General features: G+C 34.5%; 1 protein-coding gene across 2 annotated transcripts in view; it reads left to right on the forward strand.

Annotated features, from left to right (window-relative positions):
* Positions 1-23,219, forward strand: part of LOC105252384 (nephrin) — a 391,907-nt gene that overhangs the window by 335,393 nt on the left and 33,295 nt on the right. For both annotated transcript variants that reach the window (XM_025405911.1, XM_025405910.1), the window contains exon 4: positions 22,882-23,070. In XM_025405911.1, coding sequence (XP_025261696.1) covers positions 22,882-23,070 — 189 coding nt within the window. The remainder of the gene's footprint in view (positions 1-22,881; positions 23,071-23,219) is intronic.

The following is a 23,219-nucleotide window of genomic DNA, read 5'->3' on the forward strand; positions in this document are numbered from 1 at the left end:
GGATAAACAATCTTCTCGAAACGCTGATGCTCCGCTTTTCGTGATCGATCTCGGTATTTTAACGGCGCCATAATATTCATAGCGCTGATAAGTAATTAGTTTAGCAAAGACAAAGTCAAAGAGAGCTCCCCGGAATAAAACTTTCTCCCTCTCCATCGCGAGAATAAATTACGCGAGAAAGACGCTCTTGGAGCAGTCAGCAAAGAAATTCTCAAGAAGTATGCGGATGCAAAATTAGCGCTGCCTGCTGCACGCGAAAAAAAAAACGAGGACATAATTAATTTATGAAACGCGAATTAAACAGGAAAAATATGCAGTTGCTTAATGTCACTTCTTAGAATTAGCTGAATAAAAATTGAATGAAAATTTCTAATAAACGAAAAAAGGAATGAAAAGTCATGAATTAACGATCTCCATTTACGCGTGTGTCGCAAACTGCATTTACAAATTGCTATTCCAAATATTTTTAAATCTATTATAATAAATTTATTTTTAAATTTATATGAATTTAAAATTTATTTTTAAATTTACATGAATTTAAAATTTATTTTTAAATTTATATGAATTTAAAATTTATTTTTAAATTTATTATATGCACTGAGGAAAATCGTTTGATTGTACCAACAAGACGTATATGATTAAAGGCATTTTGTTAAATCAAACAAGAATTTCTAGTTATCATGATAAGACTCGATTTTTTATAACTAGAACATTTAATAGATTTTACTATAAGGATTTGGTTAGTATTTTCTGATTGAATCTATGAAATTTCTTGTTACATTAATCTCTTTGTTTGCTTCTTAACTTAACTCGTATTCAATATTTGCCATGAAATGTATATAAAGAACTAGTATTAACATTAAATCCAAAGTATACTTTTTTTCTCTTACGAGCAGTAGTGCCAGAAAGAGGACGCTAGCTCTCTGATTGCGTGTGTTTGAGCTGCATTCTCTTCTTGCATCACTGTTTATCAGTTTAATTTCTAATAAACTAAATTTAAAATAATTTATTCAATAATCTGGATTGAATTTATCCAATAATCTTGTTGGAATTCGGAATATTAAACAGACTTTTGAGATTAGATGGAAAAAATTTTAGACGACTTGGTGCTGGCGAGTTTAATATTATTAACCAGAAAATTTGGTAAATTTAACAGGAAGAAATTAATCAGATTCATCTGATAATTCCTACAAGAATTCTGGTTCGCCCATTTTCCAACAGACATACTGATTGAATCTACCAGAATTCTAATTAATGCAACCAGATTTTTTTCTCAGAGTTTATATAAAAATGCATTATTTAAAATTATTGTTGGATATTCAGAAATTGTTATGCATTATTTAAAATTATTGTTGGATATTTAGAATTAATTGTTATCAAGGATTATTTTATATGTATATGAAATGTGTAATTTTAAATCATTCATCTGGATAATAATTAATAATAAATTTCTGAATATCCAACAGCAATAATGTAAAATAATCCACTTGATATTAATTAATAATAGATTTGTGAATATTCAGCAATAATTGAAGTCTAGGATGAGAGGGAAAAGTTAATAATAAAAAAAGCAATATTTTCGTTGCGCGATAGAGCTTGAAGGAAAAAAAGCAATTTTAAAGTAAATGACAAAGTATGATGACGAGCATGTAAGTATTTTCCGAGATCAATTTTACGACCTAATTTCTGCAAAATCCGCGAAGGATCGGCTGCGAAAATAAAATCGTGACGTTCTTACATCGCGCAATTTCCTCCCCGGCGTCTTTCCATCGCCAATTCTTGCAAATTCCCGCGCGTTCAGAAGCTGAAAAGATCTCTAATTTTCCGTTGCATAAATACCCTTGATATTTCTGGTTACCCTCCAAGAGGTGGATCTCGCGAGGTATTACAAGGGATCGCGCAAGAGTAAACGAAAGACGCGGAGTCTAAACAACGCGGGAGTATTCGTCGTTTTAATTGTTCCTCTCGCAAATCGTGATTTACGATCGTAAATACGGAACGCGCGACTCGGAAAAAGCGCGGAAGAGCGCGCGTTTTCGCGTCTCGTGTCCCGTGTCCTCCCGACGTATCAACGATATTTATTTTCACGGCGGACAAATCCGCGTATCATCTCCAGACATTAAAGCGGGAGAACGATAAATCATCGGCGTTTTAATTATTTCATTTTGCGCTGGACGCGAATAAATCATCGCGGCCGCGTTTGTTGTTTAATTTTCCTCGCGCAGTCTTATAATTATTCGCACTCGCTATTTTTCCGACTCTTTTTCTCTCTCTCCTTCTCCCCCCCCCCTCCCTTATATCCGCCTTATTGTCTTCCGCGACCAGCGACGAAGCCGCGCGAGGGGGGAGGGAGAGGGAAATGTCCTTTAAATAATGTAAAGTGTTTCTGAATAATGCATGCGGAGGGACTCGCGGAATCGCACGCGCTAAGAAAGAGAAAACGATACGGAGGAGAAGAATGGCGGAAGGTAGAGACGGTGTAAGTGCCGCATTAACGAGCTACGTTATACGTCATAAGTACGTTCTTCCAGTCAGATGTTACGCGAAACAGAAAATCATCCCCCTCCCACCCTCCCGCGATAGAGGCTCTCGTATTTAATCAGGATTAGAGAGGCGGGCAAACGATTACTCGATTCATCGACTCGACGGATTCTACACTATTACGCTCGTTAATTAGTGCTGTTGCTCGCCTCTCGGATTTTACATGCCCATTACTTTGTCAAGATTCGAATCGCTCGTAGAAAATTACGTGGAATAATAATAATGACATCTCGCATTTAAATCTCATGCAATAGGACGAGAGAAATAGAAGAGGGAGAGATAATATATATTTTTTTTAATGAACAATATATAAATAATAATATATTAATAATATAGAAATATTAATAATATATATTTTTTGAGATTAATAATATATATATTATTAATATAAAAAAATATGAAAAGGCATTGAAAAAAAAAATATATTAAAAAAAATATATATATATATATATATATATATATATATATATATATATAAAGTATTAATATTAATAAAATATTAATAATATTAATATTTAAAAATAATATTTAAAAATAATATGAATATAAAATTAATATAAAATATATATATATTTTTTTTCTTTTTAAAGTTTTATAGAAATAATATTTTTTTAATAAAAATTTTTTTCGATAGAAATAAAAAGTAAGAGCTTATGCACAAATGATAGCATTAGGAGAAAAATTGTTTATAACTTGAAAAGTTGGAGACCTTTTTTTTTATCTTGTAGAGTTTTCTTGAAATTTAATATCGAGATGGTATAATTAGTCGAATCTTCTTGAAAATAACATTTATGATAACGAAGAGAATAGTCCTTTTCGCGCGTTAATGGATTTTGTATAACATCGGAGATGTTAACTAACTGGAGTAAAATTTCTCTAGCTCGGAACACAATGTTACGTCGTAGTTTGTTGCAATTTTCGAGCTTCGTCTGGAAGTATCTTTATACGCGCATTAATAAGGCAAAAAGGGCATATCTAAGTCCATTACAACTTATATAATAGGGGACTTGGAGGAGTTTGGCTTGGTTCTTTGCGCAGACGTTGGTGCTTGCGTTGCAAGAGACCTGCCTACATAGTGTTATAGTATTTTAAAAATGCATAGAACCCTCTGTGCATAGAGAACCTGGTGGCAGCACCAGTGCGTTTTACGTTTCTCCTTTTATACGTTACTGAAACTTTTATCATGCATGAAAGGGGTTAGATGTAGGACATAAAGAATGGGAACCAATCAGGAAAGTCGCGCCCTTTCTATATAAGAGACATTTAACTTAATTAAAATAATAGATGTAAGTTTTTACCTTTGAAATCCGATTGAGAAAAGTGAGTTTGAGATTGACGCTACATTTTTTTCTACGATCGCGATAATATTTTTTCAATTTCCTCTCGACAGTTTTACAACTTATTATTAATTCGAGGAATGCAATTTATCTTTTAATATTCTTTCCTCGATTACGCGCATCCTTACGGTTGTTATTACATATTTAATGATTACCTCGTTCCAGGAAGAGAGGGAAGGAAACAGGAACTCAACTGTTCTTAATGCAAGTTGGTTACGTTTAGCAAATGAGAGCAAATTGTAACGAGACGCCTGTTAGAAAAGTACAGTTTCATTTAAATATTTATAGAAGCACGTGGGAGGAGGTTTCCTGTGCGGGCGAGAAGCACCTGTCTCTTCGCGTTCCCGGCTTACTTTCAAGTTTCGTTCTTGCCGCGGTTTACGAAGAGTAAACGCTAAAAGTGGCCGTAAAAATTTACAAGAAAATTCAGTCTCGTTCTCTCTCAACTCGGACTCAGGATGTTCGTCGACGTATGTTTGCCGCGCAATTTTTTTCTTCCTCCTCTTTCCGGTCGTGTCAAACCGCGCGGATCCTGACTTTGCGAATACGCAAATACACGTAGATACACGTCCGAAAATTTCCTCTTGCCAAGTCCTGGAAAAATAATCCTCATCGCATGTTATACACATGCATGTATGTAAAAGAATAAAAAGGGACACTGAGAAAAATCATTTGATTGTACTAAAGACGTATATGATTGAAGTCATTTTGGTTTAAATCAAACAGGAATTTCTAGTTATCATAATATAAGATAAGACTCGATTTTTTTATAACTAGAACGTTTAATAGATTTTATTATAAAGATTTGGTTGGTATTTTCTAGTTGGATCTATAAAATTTCTTGTTACATTAATTTCTTTGCTTGTGTGCCACTCTTAACTTAACTCGTATTCAATATTTGCCATGAAATGTATATAAAGAATTAGTATTAACATTAAATCCAAAGTATATTTTTTTTCTCTTACGAGCAGTAGTACCAGAAAGAGGACGCTAGCTCTCTGATTGTATGTGTTTGAGCTGCATCCTCTTCTTGCATCACTGTTTATCAGTTTAATTTCTAACAAACTGAATTTAAAATAATTTATTCAATAATCTGGATTGAATTTATCCAATAATCTCGTTGGAATTCAGAATAGTAAACATACTTTTGAAATTAGATGGAACAAATTTTAGGTGACTTGGTGCTGGCAAGTAGTATTATTAACCAGAAAATTTGGTAAATTTAACAGGAAGAAATTAAGATTAATATAATTAAGATTAATATAATTAAGATTAATATAATTAAGATTAATAAAATTAAGATAATTATTCAGATTCACCTGGTAATTTCGACAAGAATTCTGGTTCGCTCATTTTCCAACAAACATACTGGTTAAATCTACCAAAATTCTAATTAATGCAACCAGATTTTTTTCTCAGTGCACTGTTTATCAGTTTAATTTTTAACAATCTAAATTTAAAGTAATTTATTCAATAATCTGGATTGAATTTATCCAATAATCTTGTTGGAATTCAGAATATTAAACATATTTTTGAAATTAGATGGAAAAAATTTTGGGCGACTTGGTGCTGGCAAGTTTAGTATTATTAACCAGAAAATTTGGTAAATTTAACAGGAAGAAATTAATCAGATTCACCTGGTAATTTCGACAAGAATTCTGGTTCGCTCATTTTCCAACAGACATACTGGTTCAATCTACCAGAATTCTAATTAATCCAACCAGATTTTTTTCTCAGTGCACTGTTTATCAGTTTAATTTTTAACAATCTAAATTTAAAATAATTTATTCAATAATCTGGATTGAATTTATCCAATAATCTTGTTGAAATTCAGAATATTAAACATACTTTTGAGATTAGATGGAAAAAATTTTAGACGACTTGGTGCTGTCGAGTTTAGTATTATTAACCAGAAAATTTGGTAAATTTAACAGGAAGAAATTAATCAGATTTATCTTGTAATTCCTACAAGAATTCTTGTTCGTCCATTTTCCAACAGACATACTGGTTGAATCTACCAGAATTCTAATTAACGCAACCAAATTTTTTTCTCAGTGCACTGTTTATCAGTTTAATTTTTAATCTAAATTTAATCTAATTTTAATCTAAATTTAAAATAATTTATTCAATAATTTGGATTGAATTTATCCAATAATCTTGTTGGAATTCAGAATATTAAATATATCTTTGAGATTAGATGGAAAAAATTTTAGACGACTTTAGTGCTGGCGAGTTTAGTATTATTAACCAGAAAATTTGGTAAATTATATTTAAATTTACCAGATTAAATCTACCAGAATTCTAATTAATCCAATCAGATTTTTTTCTCAGTGGAGGAATTTAAATTTTCAATTGTTTCCCCTTCTTTGAGAACACTAAGCAAGCTAGTTGTCTGGTACATATTTTGTATCCCCGAGAACGCAAAAGATGCGGCCAAGTTCCAGACAAGAGGAGGACCAGTCGCACGGTTTGTTCACGCGGGAAAACGATACTGGGCCGAAATTTTTCGCAATTCCACCTCTCCCCACTGAACAAAGAATAGCTGTATATACACGACAAGTCTTGTTGCTGCTAGCCGTGAACATTGTACGAAACAGTGTTCCTGACGATACGAGCCAGCTGCCGCGTCGCGCTCGTATTTCATCGAAGCGGGGGCGTCCGCCGCCTTCTATCGACCGTTTAGTAAAGTGCCCTCGTGCGACCGTCCCGTCATCGCGATACGGTACGTGCTCCTTTCGCCAAGAGACGTGGGTAGACGATGAGGGGGAGGGGGAGGAAGAGGATCTTTCGACCAGAAGGAACGAGGGAACTCCTGTGCTCTGCTATTCCCCGGAGCTGCGTTTATCATCTGACTGTTCGCTCGCTGCCGATGCGGCTGTTCGCGGTATCGGTGGTGCCTGGACGAAATAGAGAGGTGTATCGATCGATAGAGGCGGAACGATCGTTAGAGGAGAGAAACAGGAGATCCCCAAGTTGGCGGATCGAGGCGTGGGAGTTTCCGTTTCAGTTCAGAGACTCGCGGCTACGTTTATGGAATGTCACAAGATTTAATTGCGCCAATATATTCTCTGCCGATTTATTAATATAATCGTGTTATTTATCGGAGAAGGAGAGAAATCACTTTACTCCACTTTTTAAAGTTGAATAAATCCAATATCAATATCTACGAAGAGCGAGTTCTTTTGAATTTCCATGATCCAATGTTGGGTCCTATTTCCGCGATTAAAACGACTAAGGGTTTCTCTTCCCGGCAAACTATCGATTTCAGTTGGAAATCTAATTTCAGTAGCACGAGTTTTATTTCATAAACCTATCTATCGCTTACTCGCGATCGGTGAGCCACATTGTAGAAGAATCGAAAACGTATATATCTATCGCGCGATACATTCTTCTTACGTCTTCTAGGAACATGGCACCTACACATGGCTCGTGCACATAAATTCTCTGAGTAACGATACCAAAACGTTCTCCGAGTCTGTAGCCTGTTTCGCCATTTTTCCTTCATCTCGCTCTTTTCGATATATCGATTCACGCAATCCTTAGAAAGGATAATTAATCATCTGCGAGATTCTGTATCCATGCCCGAGATATTTTCCTTCAGCTGATTCCACGAAAGTTAATCTTGCTCAGCGAAGTGTTCAGTGATTAGCTTCTCATTTTTAATGTTTCGTTGAGATAAGATTTTTCTAAATTGAATTAGAAATAACTCTTTTCTCCTCGATTAATCAAAAATTCTTTCACTCCAAAAAGTACTTATTGCCATGAATATTCCCGCGTAGAAAAAGTAATAAGGTTTTAAAAAGGATCTGATTAATATGCCTTAAAATTAACTGGGTCCTACTAGGTATAACGCTTGGATCCTACATGGCTCGTAACAAATGGTGCTTTAGAGCCTGATAGGGAAATATTATCAGGACCCTACATGGAAACACTATCAGATCTTCATAAGAATATTTTATATTTTCCGCATTTGATATTCATCACTTTTTTATTTTGTATAATGAAAAGTATAAAATAAATAAGATATTTTTAATAGAAATTCTTTGTTTATTAATGTTATTATTAATACAATATTATTAACTTTTTTTGAGTTTTTTATAAATTGGTACTACATGAATTCTTCATTTTAAAAATGCGGCACAGTTAAAAAATCCTTACAAGGGCCTTCTTAATTATTTTTATTAAAGCCTGAGTTTCAAAATTAATTAATAAAATAATTCAATGAAACCTTAAATTAAACTGTAAATTAAACATCGGATAACTATTAATTTTTTTAATTATATGTCCTTAGTAATATTTAATAAAGTCCCATATTGATGATGATAGGATATCCTTTTCTATGGCATCCCAACATTATCCTTATCAGGGCCAATAGTTTCATGTATTAATAATTTTCTACACGAGTTTTTAGTCCTCTTTTTCGGAATATTTCCAACACTTGTATAAACAATTAGTGGCACCGCATTGACTCTGTTTGCGATACTTGGAACATACTGCATATGGGATTTCTCTTGAAAAGGGGACGAGAATGTTGAACCTATGTATAGAATTCGTTGTTCCCTCTGAAACACGGATGATAAGAATGGGCGAGAGTTTAATAATGGACGGGGATTATTAAAATTTACTCGCGCCCTGTATGTGTTTTCGCAAAGTTTTCCCTTCTCCTTGCTCCTTTAGTCCTCGTCTCTATAGGGACAGTCGGATCCGAGGGATCTCGCATCGGGCAGTGCATCCTCGCTCCTCGGAGGAGAACATTCAACTTTCCCGATTTTTCATGAAACTCGTGGTACTTGCATGACTCGCCTAGCAAGACGTAGAGGCACGTCCGGGGGAAAAAGTAAGGACACGGCCAACGCGGAAAAACGTGCGGGCGACACGATGTCGTGCAGCGTGTTCCAAAGTTCTCTCCTTCCGCGTAAAACTGAAAAACCGCGTAACTGCGGATGTCTTTGCCGAGTCTGCCCGCCAGTTATCGATGTACGTTATTCGCCTCGGAGCGCGATTAAAATGCGCACTCGGAGGTTTTCCTTTCTCAGGGCCGACTTGCTCCGAAGCGACCCTCTGTCGCGGAAATGAAACTGAAATGATATTCTTTCCTCACGGCTTTTTTTTTTATAGGAACAGAAAAGGGAAGAGGCAGGCTCGAAAGTAGGTTAAAAATGTCGTTTATTTCTCGAAATCGTCAAAGCATCCCAAAAAGTCCCTCCGTCATAGAGTGGGTAGAATTTCTCTACATTTTACCTCGTTTTATCCTAAAGTGGAATTTTTCGAACTTTTGAGAATGCAATAAACAGAGCGCCGTAGATATTACACCGTTTCTGTCATGAAAATGTCATTTTAATGTTGGATCGTAGACGCAGCGCCGTAATTTGAAACGATCTCACCCCTTAAAGGCAATAAAATACGATCCATTGCAGCGGGAAGAGCGATAAGCGAGTGAAAGAAGTCACGCGGCGATGGGGCAAATTTGCGACGACAAATCAAAATCGCGAATAAAGCGTCATTCTTCCTGTACCCAAATCATCTCGGAGCCTCATTTTAGCCGAAATTTTCGCAACAATAATTCTAGCGACGCGTTAACAGCCTTTCATTCATCGCGAGCGAAATTTTTCCGCGAAACGGATTATACGCTTTCCTCGCTTCAAATCGCTCTCGACGCGCGCCACGAGCAGATTTTCTTTTTTTCAATATACGCTCCGCGCATTGTGCCCGAGGAAATAAAAGCGAATCAGTCGGACAACCAGTGTACATAAAATAGGGAGAGGTTAAGCGCGACGTTAATCAACGTTGACGCCGGCCAATCCTCGAAGCTCTCCCCCTCCTCCCCCCTGTAATATTTTTTTTTTATGTTTTGTTTCTTCTGCGAGACGCAGAAAGGGGTCAAAAGCGCGTTTGGGTTTGCGAATTCCAATGCATGGTGCAAAACCATAGTGGGACAGGGTATGGCAGACAGGCAGGGTGGTCGATGCCGCACGAAATCCCGCAGTGATACAACGCCGGTTCATTCAATTATCACTAAACCCCGGAACTCTCACCCCCATCTGCCATCCTAGCGCCTCTCTCCCTTCCTCCATCTCTCTCTCTCTCTCTCTTTACGCATTGTTGCTCCTTGCAAAGCATATACATGGGCATGAATGATACAACGCCATGACGAACCAACGCGAGCGAATTAACAATCGACCCCAGCTCGACCATCTAGCTCTTCCCTCCCATTTCCCTTCCACCCTTTTCAATCTCTCTCTCTCTCTCTCTCTCCCTCTCTTTCTCTCTCTCTCTCCCTCTCCCGTTTCTCTGTCCTTGTTCGCCGACGTGACTGCGATCCATCCATCGACCCAGTTCCGGGCATATTGGCGGCGTCCTTCCGACCCACTGCTCCGGAAAATGTAAAATGGATGTTTTGAGATCGGACGCCGCTCGGTCCAAAAACCAGATTCTCGATTTCTTCACGTCCGACGAGAGAGGATAGTCCGGATGTCGTATAATGTGACGGCATCTTCAAAGGCGAAGAAGTCTATCCCCGGACTACGGCAAACTGAAAATTCGTTCCCCCTGTATAATTGTCTGCCCTTGGCCTCTCGTGTCCTGAATTCATTATAAAAACGATTGCGGATACTCGAATCGTCAACATCTCCGATTTCAACATTTCAGATTTCAGTTGAAGCCCAAATAAATGAAGATAAAAAAATTGTCAACAAGGAAACAAATAGTAAAATGGATGATGCACTGAGAAAAAAATTTGCATTAATTAGAATTCTGATAGATTCAACCAGTCTGTTGGAAAATGGACGAACTAGAATTCTTTGTAAGAATTACCAGATGAATCTGATTAATTTCTTCCTGTTAAATTTACCAAATTTTCTGGTTAATAATACTAAACTCACCAGCACCAAGTCGTCTAAAATTTTTTTCATCTAATCTCAAAAGTCTGTTTAATATAACTAGAAATCTTGTTTGATTTAACCAGAATACCTTTAATCATATACGTCTTGTTGGTACAATCAAACGATTTTTCTCAGTGCGGTAAATTGAAAATTCGTTCCCCCTGTATAATTGCCTGCCCTTGGCCTCTCGTGTCCTGAATTCATTATAAAAACGATTGCGGATACTCGAATCGTCAACATCTCCGATTTCAGATTTCAGATGAAGCCCAAATAAATGGAGATAAAAAAATTGTCAACAAGGAAGCAAATAGTAAAATGGATGATGCACTGAGAAAAAAATTTGGTTGCATTAATTAGAATTCTGATAGATTCAACCAGTCCGTTGGAAAATGGACGAATCAGAATTCTTGTAAGAATTACCAGATGAATCTGATTAATTTCTTCCTGTTAAATTTACTAAATTTTTTGGTTAATAATACTAAACTCACCAGCACCAAGTCGTCTAAAATTTTGTCCATTTAATCTCAAAAGTCTGTTTAATATTCTGAATTCCAATACGATTGTTACATAAATTCTATCTAGATTATTGAATAAATTATTTTAAGTTCAATTTGTTAGAAATTAAACTGATAAACAGTGATGCAAGAAGAGGATGCAGCTCAAACACACACAATCAGAGAGCTAGTGTCCTCTTTCTGACACTACTCGTAAGAGAAAAAAAATATACTTTGGATTTAATGTTAATACAAGTTCTTTATATACATTTTATGGCAAATATTGAATACGAGTTAAGTTAAGAGGCAAGCAAAGAAATTAATGTAACAAGAAATTTTATAGATCCAAGCAGAAAATCCTAACCAAATCCTTATAGTAAAATCTATTAAACGTTCTAGTTACAAAAAATCGAGTCTTGACAACTAGAAATTCTTGTTTGATTTAACCAAAATGCCTTTAATCATATACGTCTTGTTGGTACAATCAAACGATTTTTCTCATTGCGACAAACTGAAAATTCGTTCCCCCTGTATAATTGCCTGCTTTTGGCCTCTCGTGTCCTGAATTCATTATAAAAACGATTGCGGACACTCGAATCGTCAACATCTCCGATTTCAGATGAAGCCCAAATAAACGGAGATAAAAAAATTGTCAACAAGAAAACAAATAGTAAAATGGATGATGAAGATACATCTAGCAAAATATAACAAAAATATTATATTAATAAAATGCTTAACATACTTACTGCGATGAAATTCTCAAAATTTAATCACTGTCCGTACATTTTAGGCGAGATGATAATCCCCGTGTTGTCGCAATCAGCCGGTGAAATATTCGTAACGTACTTTTAATTTTCACCGACTCCATTAACACGCTTTGTACGGGACGAAAATCGAATTGCATTACAGTATAGAAAATCCGGCTTGTCATCTCGCGAGGGAAAACATTGAATTAGATTACTCCTGATTCGAATCCCCCTCTCCCCCCCCCGATATAGAAATCTTGCGCGCAAATTACACTCTCTTCTAGTCTCGTTATTATTCAAAGTAACACGTATCCTCGACAACGTCTTTAATTACGCTCGTTACAAGGCAATTTGCGGATTGGGGCGATTGATTGGAAATGTTTCTAACGTTTGTTCACGCCAAACATGACCTTCTCCGCTTTATTTGTTTTCCCGGAGTCGGAGAGATCCGAGGAAAGAAAACGGACCACCGTACCATTAAATTAAATAGCAGCGTCCCATGGGAATTTCATGACGAGTCAGACCGGAACTCGCGCTTACGTTTCCAGGAGGAAAGAAGAAGAAAAAAGAGAAAGAGAAAGAGAGAGAGAGAGAGAAAGAGAATGTCGAAAAGACCCGCCGTTCCTCAATGTGGCCACCGGGGACCGATAAACCCGCCGCCACCCGTTCGATTTCGCGTAAAAAGGATGGAGGACTTTATCGGTCTATCAGGTTGCCCGCATCCACGCGACTTAGAATCCAATTGCCGCTAAGTGCGGGTGCGATTTATCGCGAAACAAGCGACGAGCACGCGGCAAGCAAGAAGCCCATCGAATCCCCCAAATCGACTTCGCGTAATGAAAACATTCGTTTACCGTTTCCCGGATGAAATATGTATACGAATTGAAGAGTACGAGAGTATGGAGAGAAACATAAAAGAGACTCATAAAAAGTAAGAATAGAAAATATAAAAAGGGAATGCCTTTTTTCCTCGAGGAAAATGTTGTTAAATTACGCGAGAAATGCATTCGGGGAACGGGAAGAATTTTATTGTTATTCTTAGATTAAAAAATGTACTTTTTCCGTTAGTTTAATTTAAAAGCTGGGAAAAATATTTAAAAAGAAGCAGGAAAAATATATATCGCGCGTTTGAGAGTTTAAAGCTGTTTGTCTTGATAAAGACAGAGGGAAACGACCCCGAGACGCGTTGAATTCGCGTATCTCCCCGTGCGATATATATATATAAATGCATGATGCACATATTGCGCCGCGGCAGATGTACCGAGTCTCCGTTTCCGGGACTAGTATGAAAATAAGCGAAGTAGATAATGGTACGAGATTTTCCTCGGCGAAACTTTAGACTTTTTCTGGTTTCGCCTTTTGAACGTTACTCGCTGCGGTGTACGTATGCATACCGCGCTTGGCCGTTTTTTCCATTTGAATTTCACGGGAATTTTATAAACGCGTTCATAGAAACGTTAAATTCCCGCATTTAATATGTATTGTGCGTGCTTGTACCTGTTGAATTTTTAGATTTATATTTATCGTCTATAAAAATTTGCGCGACAGAAATAACGCGACATTGTTGCCTCCTTTCTCTATTAATTTAATTACACGTAAATAAATAAAAAGCTTTACATACGGGGTGTCACTTAATTGGCGCCCACTATTTATATAGCGGTATTCCTCGTGGGAAAACTGAGTCGAAAAGTCCCGAACCATTTTTAATGAAAAAAATTTGAAACCATTTTTTTTTAAATCCATTTTTTTCTTCTATAATGCGAAAAACTTTATTTTGCATTAAAAATCGTATTTTATCCGTTGAAAGCGTTTCCTTAAAGAAAATTTCAAGGAGACTAAAGGTCGGTGCTTATTAGCGCAATTTTACTCAATAATTACCGCTTTATTAAGCATTATAGAAAAAAGTGGTTCAGAACTTTTCGACCCAGTTTTCCACGAGGAATATCGCTATATAAATAGTGGGCGCCAATTAAGTGACATCCTGTATATATGCATGCAATACTATGAGAGATGCGTACAGTTTTTATTAATTTGCTTTTTCAATTGTTCTATTTTCAACGCATTTATTAATCGGCTGATATTAATCAAATAACGAAAATTACTTACTCAATTTGATTCATCCCAAGTAGATTTTCCTTCGATACTATAAAAAAATTAAAATATATTTTTTGCAATATATGTTATTAAAAAGAATTTGTATATAAGTAACATTAGTAATAGAAGTAGTAATTAAAGGATGCAAATTTTTTTTCGTTACTTGGATATTCCAATTAAGAGACGGATCCGCTGTCATTCGCTTTATGAAGACGCGTTGAATAACGACCGAAAGACAGATTGCATCCGCATTGGATAGCGCTGATGTACACAACGTGTCATCGGCTATCGATTAGTCGAGAGAGAAATAAGCGCGCATACATTGCAATGGCGCGAGTACAGTGCCTATTAACTCGAACTAATGACTGTAAAACGAAGCACGACGTATAAATCGTAACGCGACACTCGCTCGCAGGAGCCGAAGCGATTACGCATCTACGCATGAGTTTCCTACGAGCAATTTCCCCAGATTCGCAGATGTCTTTATTACCTGTCGATCGAGTCTCTCCTGGTGCGATGCATTCAATTTTATTCGTTAAAATCATTAGACGAATGTCTGTAAAAAAATAACTGGCTCAAATTTTCGCACATTTGCTGAGAAAAATTTAAAAAAAATAAAAGATAGCTAATTAAATATAAATAAAAAATTAAAAAATGAATATATATATATATATATATATATATATGAAAGAAAAATAAAAAAAATAAAAGATAATTATGTATATATTTTTATTATACATAAACAATATTGCAAATGATGAATATATGAATATATGTATAATGTATAATAAAAATATTATATATACATATAAAGAATTTTTAATTCATTTATTTAAAATATATATACATTTATATATTGTATTTATATATTTCTTTTAAATAACCTGAAATTAAAAATTCTTTGTAGAAATTATTTATTATATAATTTATTATATAATTTTTATATAATATTCTAATATAAATTAATATTTTTATATAAATTATCATATATATCACCGCATATATATTTATATATTTTTCTTAACTAATTCGAGATTAAAAATTTTTAATAAATAAATAATTAAATAAATAAATATATATATATATATATATATATAGAGAGAGAGAGAGAGAGAGAGAGAGCAATGTGTGTGATACTTTATATAAAAATGTATATTAAAAAGTTCCTATAAAAAACTTTTAATTTCAGATTACTTAAGAAATATTTAAAAAATATTTTTATTCATTTAAAAAATATTATCTCTATATATATATATATATATATATATATATATATATAGAGAGAGAGAGAGAGAGAGAGAGAGAGAGAGAGAGCAATGTGTGTGATACTTTATATAAAGATGTATATTAAAAAGTTCCTATAAGAAACTTTTAATTTCAGATTACTTAAGAAATATTTAAAAAATATTTTTATTCATTTAAAAAATATTTAAAAAAAACACATGTTATTATTCAATTTTAAAATCGTGTATAATCTCTAATAATTCTCGCTGCTACGTTTAAAGAATTAACAGTTCTGAAAAAAAAAAACCATTCCCGCCTTCCAAAGGGCCAGGATAAGCCCATACATACGATTATGCATATGTGCGATTCGGAATATACGGTAATATACATATGTACGTCGGCCTATCGAGATTAGGAAGTTTGCTCGGGTAATCTCTCTGGACGGAGCGTTAGCGTGTAGGGTCCTTGGAAGGACCGGGCGCAGGACGATTACGGGCGCAAACGCGTGCAATCGGAAGCGGTAACGATCATTAGCCTATAAATCCCGGTCGAATCCACTTACGAGGAAGGAAGGGCCGCGTTCGTGCATAAAGGCGAGGATAAATTCCTCGGCTCGGATCGGAGATACTCGCTCGAGGGATCCCATGAAATATTCTCGACTGTATAAGCTCCTTCCCTTCTCCTCCCCTTCCACCCCCTGTCCGGTGTATCCCAACCCTCTCGTGTAATTAGAACAATCCTTCGACTTTCACGCCTCTCCTTCGCTCTGAGACGCGCGATTACGCTTCTCTCACAGGAGATAAGACACCGAGAGAAAGGAGAGAGGATGTTCTATTGGGGTAGGAAGAAAGGGGTTGATAACCGAATGAGAGAAACGCGAAAATGAAATGGGAGCTGGAGCGGAGAGACCGATGGCGCCTAAATAAGCATTTAGCGAATAATTGACGCCCGTCCTTCTCGTCCTTTGCTTGTATTATAACAACGATGTTATCTGGGGACGGAGGGAGGAAGGGGGAGAGACGATGTCTCCATTTGTCTTTATACTTCGCACCCCGTTTGGCATCTTTATTCTACGACGCGCATTGTTATTTTATACGTCGTATCTCGGGAGATTCAAACGAGAGGCAGAACGGACGCCGTGTAAAAAGCATCGCGATATACATAATTCCCTTTTAATAATTTTATATTTTATATTTTAAGGTTTAATTATATATTCTCGGATATTTATTCCGTTTCGCGCCACATTCAATTGCAATTGCTGCTGTAAAATACGATAAAAATGAACAGTTTAATACGTTTTCAAAATAAATGCGATTGCGAGTGTAAAAAATAAATGTTATCGCGAAAGTCTATTCGCGATAGATGTAGGATTTGTTTCAATATTTAAAAACAAACCGCCCGCACACGCGTCTGATTTTCCACATTGTAGTTTTACAATTTCAATTTTATTAACAGATACAGTCGAAATTGCTACAGAACAAAGTTAACGCAATCCTTTCAAGACTGCAAATTTCACATTTTCTTGTTACATATTTAAATACAGAGTGTGCTAATATATTGTTGACAATATATGTCGATAAAAATATGTATTAAATACAATTAATATTCTGTCAAGATAATTTTACGCAAAAGATCCTATTTTACGTGTAAAAAGTATAATAGCTTGATTTATGTTCTTGCATTATATGTTGTTTGATCGTAATTCATAAAATAATTACATTTTAACGTCCTACTTGAAAGGCTAAATGTCAAGACCAGATATACATATATAAGAGATTATTTATGACATAAATCTCTCTCTCTCTCTCTCTCTCTCTCTCTCTCTCCCTCTCTCTCTAGAATTTTGCGTTAATCTTCGTAATCTTTTCAAGGATGATTCGCGATTCGTATCAAAAGTGACGTAAATAATAATAGTAGTCGTCTGATATTTATCAAAATACTCCTTCATTTATAATGCAACAAACTCTAATCAAAGATGTAAATATCTATAAATTCTTTTGTCAGAAATGATAGTCATTTACGTAGTCATTAGCGGTCACGCAGACTTCCCAAGACCAGTTTATATCGAAGATAACACCTTAGGTGCGTTAACTGTCGCGTTCTCTTTAGCACTCTAATTTGAATTTAATTCGGCTCACCAGTGCTATTACAGTAATAGCGTTTTATTACGCATATCAATAGTAATTGCTTCTCCGGTATTCCAAGGCTTTAACCATTTCCAGGCTTAATGTCGTGCAAGATATACAATTGAAAATTAAAAACTTGTGATTTCAACTCGGTGAAAATTATCGAGAGAGTTTTATAATCGAAAAGACATTCCACACATATGAGGAAAAAAAACTTTGCATTCTTTTCACAAAAGAAGATCCAAAAATATAGAAAAAAAATATGTGAAATGTAAACGTATAAAGAAACAATAAAATACAAACAAATATTTAAAAAGATATATAATGTATATATATTTAATCACGTATGTAGTAAAAAATAATTAAAAAAATACATATATATCTTTTTTTTAATTATTTTTTTACTACAAATGTGATTAAAATCTCGACTCTTTTTCGCATGAAAAAATTTAATCGTAAAAAAATATATATTGTATTGCATATATAGGTTAAAATAACGGCATTCTTTTTTCATTTTTCGAAAATTAATTTAAAATTAATTTGAAACAATTTATATTAGAAATTAGGATTAGATTATTATTTTATTATTTTTATTAAATTGAAATTTAATTTGAATATTAAATGTAAAAACATTAAAGATAAAAAATTTGGTGATATTTAATATTTAGAGCAACTTGTTCGTTAAATTGATAGTTCACGATTGAGGATACCTAAATAATATTTTATAATCTCTTGTATTGTTGTTGAAAAATTATATTAGTAGATAATAATTAAGAAATTTAATTTAATTAGAATTTAAATCAAAATGTAGAGCAGTTAAGGATTGAAATTAATTAAAAATATTAATAAAAAATATTAATAATATTAATAAAAAATAAGGAGTTGCAATTAATTTTATAGTTGGCAAGAAAAATGTAATATTTCATATGGTATTATATCATTGATATAAATCGTTGTTAGAAATATTAATTTTCGAGAACATCTTTGTTCGTTAAATTAATAGTCCACGATTAAGGATACCTAAATAATATTTGATAATCTTATGTATTGTAGTTGAAAAATTATATTAGTAGATAATAATTAAGAAATTTAATTTAATTAGAATTTAAATCAAAATGTAGAGCAGTTTAGGATTGAAATTAATTAAAAATATTAATAAAAAATATTAATAATATTAATAAAAAGTAAGGAATTGCAATTAATTTTATAGTTGGCAAGAAAAATGTAATATTTCATATGGTATTATATCATTGATATAAATCGTTGTTAGAAATATTAATTTTCGAGAACATCTTTGTTCGTTAAATTAATAGTCCACGATTAAGGATACCTAAATAATATTTGATAATCTTATGTTGTAGTTGAAAAATTATATTAGTAGATAATAATTAAGAAATTTAATTTAATTAGAATTTAAATCAAAATGTAGAGCAGTTAAGGATTGAAATTAATTAAAAATATTAATAAAAAATATTAATAATATTAATAAAAAATAAAGAGTTGCAATTAATTTTATAGTTGGCAAGAAAAATTTAATATTTCATATGGTATTATATCATTGATATAAATCGTTGTTAGAAATATTAATTTTCGAGAGCATTTTCGGAAAATGGCCGAGATCCGCGCAGGAAAAACGTATGACGCACACGGTACATTTAAATGTTGAAGGCAACATCGCGAGCAATTTCTCTCGACAATAAGATACAGATAGAAGGGAAAGAAAGAAGTTGCACGACAATGTTCCCGGTTACCGTCGTCAGGAAATGCACGCGTAACGACCATTACCTCTACCGCGTTTGTCTCCGCGGGTGCTTTATATCGGCGCTGGTGCATCGTAGCGGAATACACTGACTATCCGAAGACGAACGCGACCCCCCTCGAATGCGCCCGGGGGGAATATCGAGGCGGGAAAATTTATCTCGGATCGGTAATGGGTCCTGAGACTCCGGTGCCGCTGTATCGGAGGTCCGGCGGTGACGAAGTGGCTTCCGGAAGTAACGCGGTAAAGTAGCTCGGCGCGTGCATCCCCCGGAGAATTTCCGAGCGACTGCCAATATAAACTCGAGAAGGCAGACAGCAGAGCGGCCGGGTAACCGGGCGCCCTTTTCTCCTCTTCCCTTTTCCTTCGTTACCCTCGTTGTCGTCGTCGTCGTCGTCGTCATCGTTGTCGTTCGACTACGTAAAGTGTCTCTTACGCGAATCGTGCCGTAAAAATGGAGTCGCTCGCGCGTAAATGTATGTTTGGCCTTCGATCAAGAGTCTCCTCCTTTACACAAACGATCGCGTTGTTTGAGTGAATTTTTCACGGAGAGAGCAAGCAGCGTTCCCGTCATCTCTCGCAAGTTTGAAATTGTTCGTACTTTGGAGAGAATATATATACAGAGTGTCCCAAAAGTCCCGGACCGGTCGAATATTTCATAAACTATGCACTTTAGAAAGAAAAAATCAGACAAAAGTTGTATGGCTTGAAGGGGGCCATCAGATAATGGCAATGATTTGATCTTGAAGAGTCATTTGACGACATCTTCAATTTCTTAAATGGAACTCCCTATTTTTTATTACATATTCGTGTAGCTTATCTCGAGAGATTTCCAAAACACTACAATAAAGTATTTCTTCATTGAGTACTTTTCGAGTTATGAGGCTTGAAATCATTTCTTAATTTTGCATAAACTAAAATATCTAATAAAATATTCATTTTTCGATTATCTTACCTTAATAATTTTCTGTACAAAATAATGAGAGGAATCAATTGGTGTAAAGAAAACACAGTTAGTTGTTTAAAAAAAAAAAATATGTAATTGTTAATTGCAAATTACATATTTTTTTCTTAAAAACAACTATGTTTTTTCTTTACACTAATTGATTCCTCTCATTATTTTGTACATCAAAGTATTAAGATAAGATAATCGAAAAATGTATATTTTACAAGATATTTTACGATTTATGTAAAATTAAGAAATGATTTCAAGCCTCATAATTCGGAAAGTACTTAATGAAAACTAACTTAATTATAGTGTTTTGGAAATCTCTCGACGTGAGCTACCAGAATATTTAATAAAAAATAGGGAGTTCCATTTAATAAATAGGGAGTCCAATTTATTGACGGTGATCTTCATGTGACTTTCAAATGACTCTCCCATGTCAAATCATTGCCACTATCTGATGGTCCCCCTTCAAGCCATACAACTTTTGTCCGAAACATTTCTTTCTAAAGTGCATATGTTTATGAAATATTCGACCGATCCGAGACTTTTGGGACACCCTGTATATGTGCGGTGTATGTTAAATCCATCTCTATTTCAATTTTTACCGATTAAATTTACGCCAATTTTTCAGAATTAAATCCTCCCGAAATTTTAACAATTAAATTGCTGTCAATTTTTGTTTGTTATACTTTTAGTAATCACACGCATAGCGCATAATATATTATCGAAATATCTACGCGATGTGTAATTTTGGAAAAAAATTAATCGTTTTATATACATACTCGGACTCTGGAATTGCACGATATAAAGTGCGCGATGTGCCGAATGAAATATTATTAACGGGAAAAGTATAAAGTTTTACGGGACAGCAGTTTCATAATGCAGATTTTATTTATTATCGAATATACGAAATACGTGTTGCATTCAGCCGTATCAAGTGAATTGATACATTGTCGAGCGATCGAATACGAATGGCTGAATGGGATACACGAGTATTCCTCGACAACATATTTCAATGACGGCTTTTCAATTTGCAATAGGATTGTAATAAATCGAAAAAAAGATTGCATTGTCGATGACCAAAATAAAGGTCAATAGTATAATCATTAAACTCGAATCAGTGGTTCAATTGCGTGACTGTCAATGAATCTTTTCACTTTTTATTTTTTCGCGTTTCCTACTTCACTCTTTGAAATCTCACCGAAAAAATACACACAACCGTAATTTAAATTTGCACGATATTTTTACCATCTACCTCTTGAATCTTTATAAAAAAAATTATGCGCTGTCCATCCCAAGATACCGTTAAAGCGGGTTTGCTTAGAAAATATAATAATAAATATAATTAAATATAATAAAATATAATAAAATATAATAAATATAATAAATATAATAAATAAATAAAAATAATAAATAAAAAAAATAAAATATAATAAAATATAATAAATATAATAAATATAATAAATATAATAAAATATAATTTAAAAAATATAATAAAAATATAATATAAAAAATATAATAAATTTTTCTTTTTAAATAACGTATCTTTTTTTAATAATCATACAACTGTAACCTAAAATAAATGCTTAATTATCAAAGAAAGAGCGTCCATCTTTTTAAACGGTATCGTCATCGTCTGTAATATCCTTATCTTAGAATCTGCGTACACTTTCTGATACTCATTCTCCACGCGAGTTATTGCGCTTAAGTGGAAGCAATTTGATCAAGTTAAATGCGATTACGCATTTACGGATATATAGAGCCACACCCCGTATATAATTATTACGCCGACGAGCACGATTTTCTATATGCGCTTAATAGAATCCGGCAATAAATCGCGGCACGCTATTCTGACATTAAATTAACTCGCGGATGAGCGGGGAGAGGGGGAGAAAAAAAGAGAGAGAGAGAGAGATGGGTCGAAAAGCGGGTGCTATAAAACAAGAGCGAACGAATCGTTCGAAATCAGCAGATTGCGTCGTTTATCACCCAAAATGTCCGAAAATCTATGTATACGATATGCGCGATTTATTCGAAACGACGATTTAGCGGCAGGCAGCGCTCACAGTTTTGTTTTTAAACCGCCACCCACGTCACGCTTAACCGGATACAATCGTGCAAAATTAATGACAGCATGATTACTACGTGTTGACGACCCCGCCGGGTCACAAGATTGTCGCCCGAAAAATTTCAGTCTCATATATTTTGCGTATAATTAAATAATATTAATAATATCCTCTCGCGTCGTGCAAAATATGTAATATGCATAAAATATGAGAAGCACAGTTTTCAAACGAACGAAAATAAACTCTTGCACGAGGCAAGGTTCATAAGCCTGCCTCCCCTAAATAGATAAGAGGATCTTATCCTTAATTAACTTTTAGTGAACTTAAATAAAGCCTTAATTTAAGATTCAGTTACACATGGAGATATTTTTAAAATCGAATATATTTGAAAATGTTCGATTCATTAACAGAAAAAAATTGATTGACAACACACAAGAATATATTTGTAAACTACCACTAGTTATGAGTTGGAAAAATTCTAATATCGAATTGTCTTAATTTTTCTTTTTAAATTCGACGTATTTGGAAGTTTATATTCGACGCTATTAAATAAAATAAAATAAAATAAAATAAAATAAAATAAAATAAAATAAAATAAAATAAATTAAAATAAATTAAAATAAAATAAAATAAATAATTAAATTATGGTAATTTCTCTTTGCAGCTCCACCGCGAAAGGTAGAAATCAGCACTTATCCAAACAAGCAGATAATCGAGGTGAAGGTGGGGGAATCCCGGCGATTAGAGTGCATCGTGAGGTCAGCGAAGCCGGCCGCCTCGATCATCTGGTATCGCGGAAACGTGCAGATCAAGGGCGGCGACACCAGTATCACCGCCATCTCCATCCAGGGTGGTAAGTAGCTATCTTGTTACGCGCATTGATATTCAATTACGATAATACCGCACGCGAATGAATATATCATGGTTATTACGCGACAAGGATCAAATAAGCGCGCCGTGTTATACCGCGTGTTGTAGATAAGCGCAGATTCTGCTCTAATA

The sequence above is a fragment of the Camponotus floridanus genome, unplaced genomic scaffold (assembly GCF_003227725.1).
Source record: "Camponotus floridanus strain SB8 unplaced genomic scaffold, Cflo_v7.5 scaffold126, whole genome shotgun sequence".
NCBI lineage: Eukaryota > Metazoa > Arthropoda > Insecta > Hymenoptera > Formicidae > Camponotus > Camponotus floridanus.